At 51.5% G+C, this 3,294-nt stretch overlaps 1 protein-coding gene across 2 annotated transcripts; it reads left to right on the top strand.

Moving 5' to 3' along the window:
* The first annotated feature begins 1,230 nt into the window (after positions 1 to 1,230).
* On the top strand, positions 1,231 to 2,810 carry LOC129078116 (apoptosis-associated speck-like protein containing a CARD). Of its 2 annotated transcripts, XM_054582795.1 has the most exons (3): positions 1,231 to 1,504; positions 1,765 to 1,824; positions 2,171 to 2,810. In XM_054582795.1, the coding sequence occupies exons 1-3, from the start codon at positions 1,231 to 1,233 to the stop codon at positions 2,428 to 2,430; spliced, it is 594 nt and encodes a 197-aa protein (XP_054438770.1). In that variant the 3' UTR covers positions 2,431 to 2,810. The 2 variants fall into 2 exon arrangements, with proteins under 2 accessions (XP_054438770.1, XP_054438771.1); XM_054582796.1 differs by lacking the exon at positions 1,765 to 1,824.
* Positions 2,811 to 3,294: the final 484 nt, after the last annotated feature.

The raw sequence follows: 3,294 nt of genomic DNA, 5'->3' as shown, positions 1-3,294 counted from the left end.
CCTTGAGCCACAGGGCCCATTCACAAAGATCTATTGAGCACTTCTATAGGCCGAGCACTGTTCTGGTTGCTGTGACTACAACAATGATGTGGACAGGCATGAGGACAAGCTGGCAGGAGAGTCTGGTGCTAAATAAATACAGTTAGTCACAACTTAGTCACGACTGCTATGAGCTACAACAAAAAAGTAGCAGGTGTTGGGACCTACTCTGAGAGGGATTCTAAACCTGGTCTCCCTGCGGAAGTGACATTTAATTTGAGACTTAAAGTCTCAAGAGTTTGTCAGGCAAAGAGTGAGGGAACAGATTTCCAGGTTAAGGGAACAGCACGTGCAAAGGCTTAGAGAAGCAAAGGGGCCTGGCACACCTGGGGAACTGAGAGGCCACTGTGCTTGGAACTCAGAGGCGGGGAGCAGGGTGTGGTGCAAGACAAGGCTGGTGCGACCCACAGGGCCAGACCAAAAGGGCCTTCCCAGCCATGTTAAGAGCAAGTTAAGGATTCTGGGCACAGCTTGGGCTCCAATCCCGTGTCCCTTTCACCTGCTCTGGGTCAAGCCCCCTGGGCCCAGACTGACTCTCCATCCACAACATTCCATCCAGTCAACAATTTTTTCAGTCCGTACAAGTGTCTCTTTTCATCACTTCCCAAGAAATTCAGCTCCTGGGACCAAGTCCTGGCTCTCCCAGGAAGCATTTGGCAAGGTTTCGGGAACCACCAGGTAGCCCATGTTATGTTGGAATATTTACTAACAGGATGAGCCAGTGTTATGCCCACTTTACCGATAAGGAACCTGAGGCTGAGAAATAAGCACACACTGTTCTTCATCACCCTTTTTTTCCACCTCATTTCTCCCCAGTGTGTGGATTTACAGGAGCTACCAGGTTCTGGCTGCTCAGATTTTGATTGTAACATCCTATGATGTGTGCGAGAGAATGCTAAGGTTCAGGGAAAAGTGGCGATTTCAGGGCTCTAAAATTCCAAGATTGAGCCTTGGCACTCCAGTAAACTGGGGTCCTGGTCTGTGCTAGCTAGTGCAAGCCTGGAGTCGCAGGCACCACCCATTAGCCCCTCTCCGCCCCCGAGCGGCCTTCTGGACCAGCAGGAGGATGGGTTCCTGGCGCCTCCCCCCACCTCCCATGGCCAAGGGACTCAGGTCCCGCCCAAGAGCAGACTTCCTGGTCTGCGATACCGGGGTTAAGCCGCAGTTGCCGCGGCGGGGGACCCCGGAACCATGGGGTGCACGCGCGACGCCATCCTGGAGGCGCTGGAGAACCTGACTGCCGACGAGTTCAAGAAGTTCAAGCTGAAGCTGCTTTCAGTGCCCCTGCGCGATGGCTACGGGCGCATCCCGCGGGGGCCACTGCAGTCCATGGACGCTGTGGACCTCACTGACAAGCTCGTCAGCTACTACCTGGAAGCGTATAGCACCGAGCTGACTGCCCAAGTGCTGCGGGACATGGGCATGCGGGAGGCCGCAGAGCGGCTGCAGGATATCACAGGCAAAGGTGAGTGAATCCCCGCCACGCCCTCCACCACCTCCTACGTCCTCCAGGATCCCCTCACTTACATCCAACCCCCAACCCGAACGTTTACTCCTTGGGTTCTTTCGCTTTCTGTTCCTCCTACCCTCTAATGAAAGCTCCTCCTGCTGGGAAGGGAGGCTTCCCGCACTTGGTCCTGACTGGCTTCCTGACCAAAGGGCCCCAGACTCCCAAGAGCCTGGAGGAAAGACAGAAATGGAAGAGGACCACTTATTCCCTTGCAGGCTCTGCAGCGGGGCCAGCCGAGATCACGGTCCCCACCCGAAAGGCAGCCGAGTCGTCAGGTGAGACCCTCACACCCAAACTCGCTTGTTCTCGGCACCTCACCAGCCCCATGCCACCACACCACACCCCTGCACAGCCTGTCTGTTCCCGCAGCCAAGAGAACCAGGAGAGAGCAAGCCTGAGCCAACCCTACCCACACCCCTCCTTGGGCCCAGCCTGGTTGAAGGGGAGACCTCCTTCCACCCATCCCACCCTGTCTGGAGTCCTGGTGGGTTGCCCGCCTTGAGCCCCACCCCTTTAGCGTGCATTCCGATCAATTTCTGAAGAAAGCAGTGATCAGCAGGAACAGTCTCCAGCACCCACTCTGGGTGCCAGCTCACATGCTCTACTCCCTCCTGTCCCTAGGGCCGCACTTCGTGGACCGCCACCGGGCCGACCTCATTGCACGGGTCACAGACGTGGACGGGGTGCTGGACGCTCTGTACGGGAAGGTCCTGGCAGAGGAGCAGTACCAGGCTGTGCGGGTGGAGGCCACCAATCCGCTGAAGATGAGGAAGCTCTACAGCTTTGCTCCAGCCTGGGACCTGACCTGCAAAGACCTGCTCCTTGAGGCCCTGAAGAACACCCAACCCTACTTGGTGGCTGACCTGGAAAAAAAGAGCTGAGGCAGCAGCTGGAACAGGGGTTGGTGTGCTGAATGAATCAATTATTTTTATACACAATATATTAGAAGAAACCACTGTGTACTTGGGTGGGCTTTTTCCTACTTCGAGCCTAGAAGCACATGCAGAGCTAAGCTACCTACCTAAATGCCACAGAGGCTCAGGGGAAATTCTACTTCACTGCTTTTCCTGGGCAGCAGGCTCCCCAAACACTTCATCCTTCCTGCCTCCATCACCGTGGTGAACATCCTTCAGTCACCATTTAGAAGCATTGGTCCTAGGAGCCAAGAGTTGAAAACAGCATTCATCAGTAGTTAAATGGATATATAAATTAGTGGTATTTCAAACAGTGGAATTCTATACAACAAAAATGAATGATTATAATCATGTGCAACTACAGGGATAAACCTTGAATACATTGTAGCACAAAATAAACAAGGGTGAATACATACAGTCCAATTCCATTTATATAAGGTCTAAAGTCCAGCAAGAATCACTGTATGTAGTTTAGAAATCTATATATAGATGAGAATTCTATATCCTCATAGATGAGAAACTATAAAGACACACAAGAAATTATCACAAATGTCAGGATAGTTTAATAGCCCTAGAAAAGAAGCTGTTGTGAAGTGTGCTCTGGGGTGCATTTCTTGCCCTAGGTAGTGGTTACAGGGATATTGCCTTTAAATTATTCTTTAAAATGTACATATAAGTTATAAGTGCTTTTCTGTATATAGGACATTTTTAATTTTTATTATTTATTTACTAATCCTCACCCAAGGATTTGTTTATTGATTTTGGAGAGAGGGGAAGAGAGAGGGAGAAGAGAGAGAGAAACATTGATGTGAGAGAGAAACATTCATTGGT

The sequence above is a fragment of the Pteronotus mesoamericanus genome, unplaced genomic scaffold, assembly GCF_021234165.1.
Source record: "Pteronotus mesoamericanus isolate MK-2021 breed Mesoamerican mustached bat unplaced genomic scaffold, CSHL_Meso_final contig_72, whole genome shotgun sequence".
Lineage (NCBI taxonomy): Eukaryota > Metazoa > Chordata > Mammalia > Chiroptera > Mormoopidae > Pteronotus > Pteronotus mesoamericanus.
The sequence above is the reverse complement of the archived record's forward strand: the minus strand, read 5'-3'. Positions and strand labels throughout refer to the sequence as shown.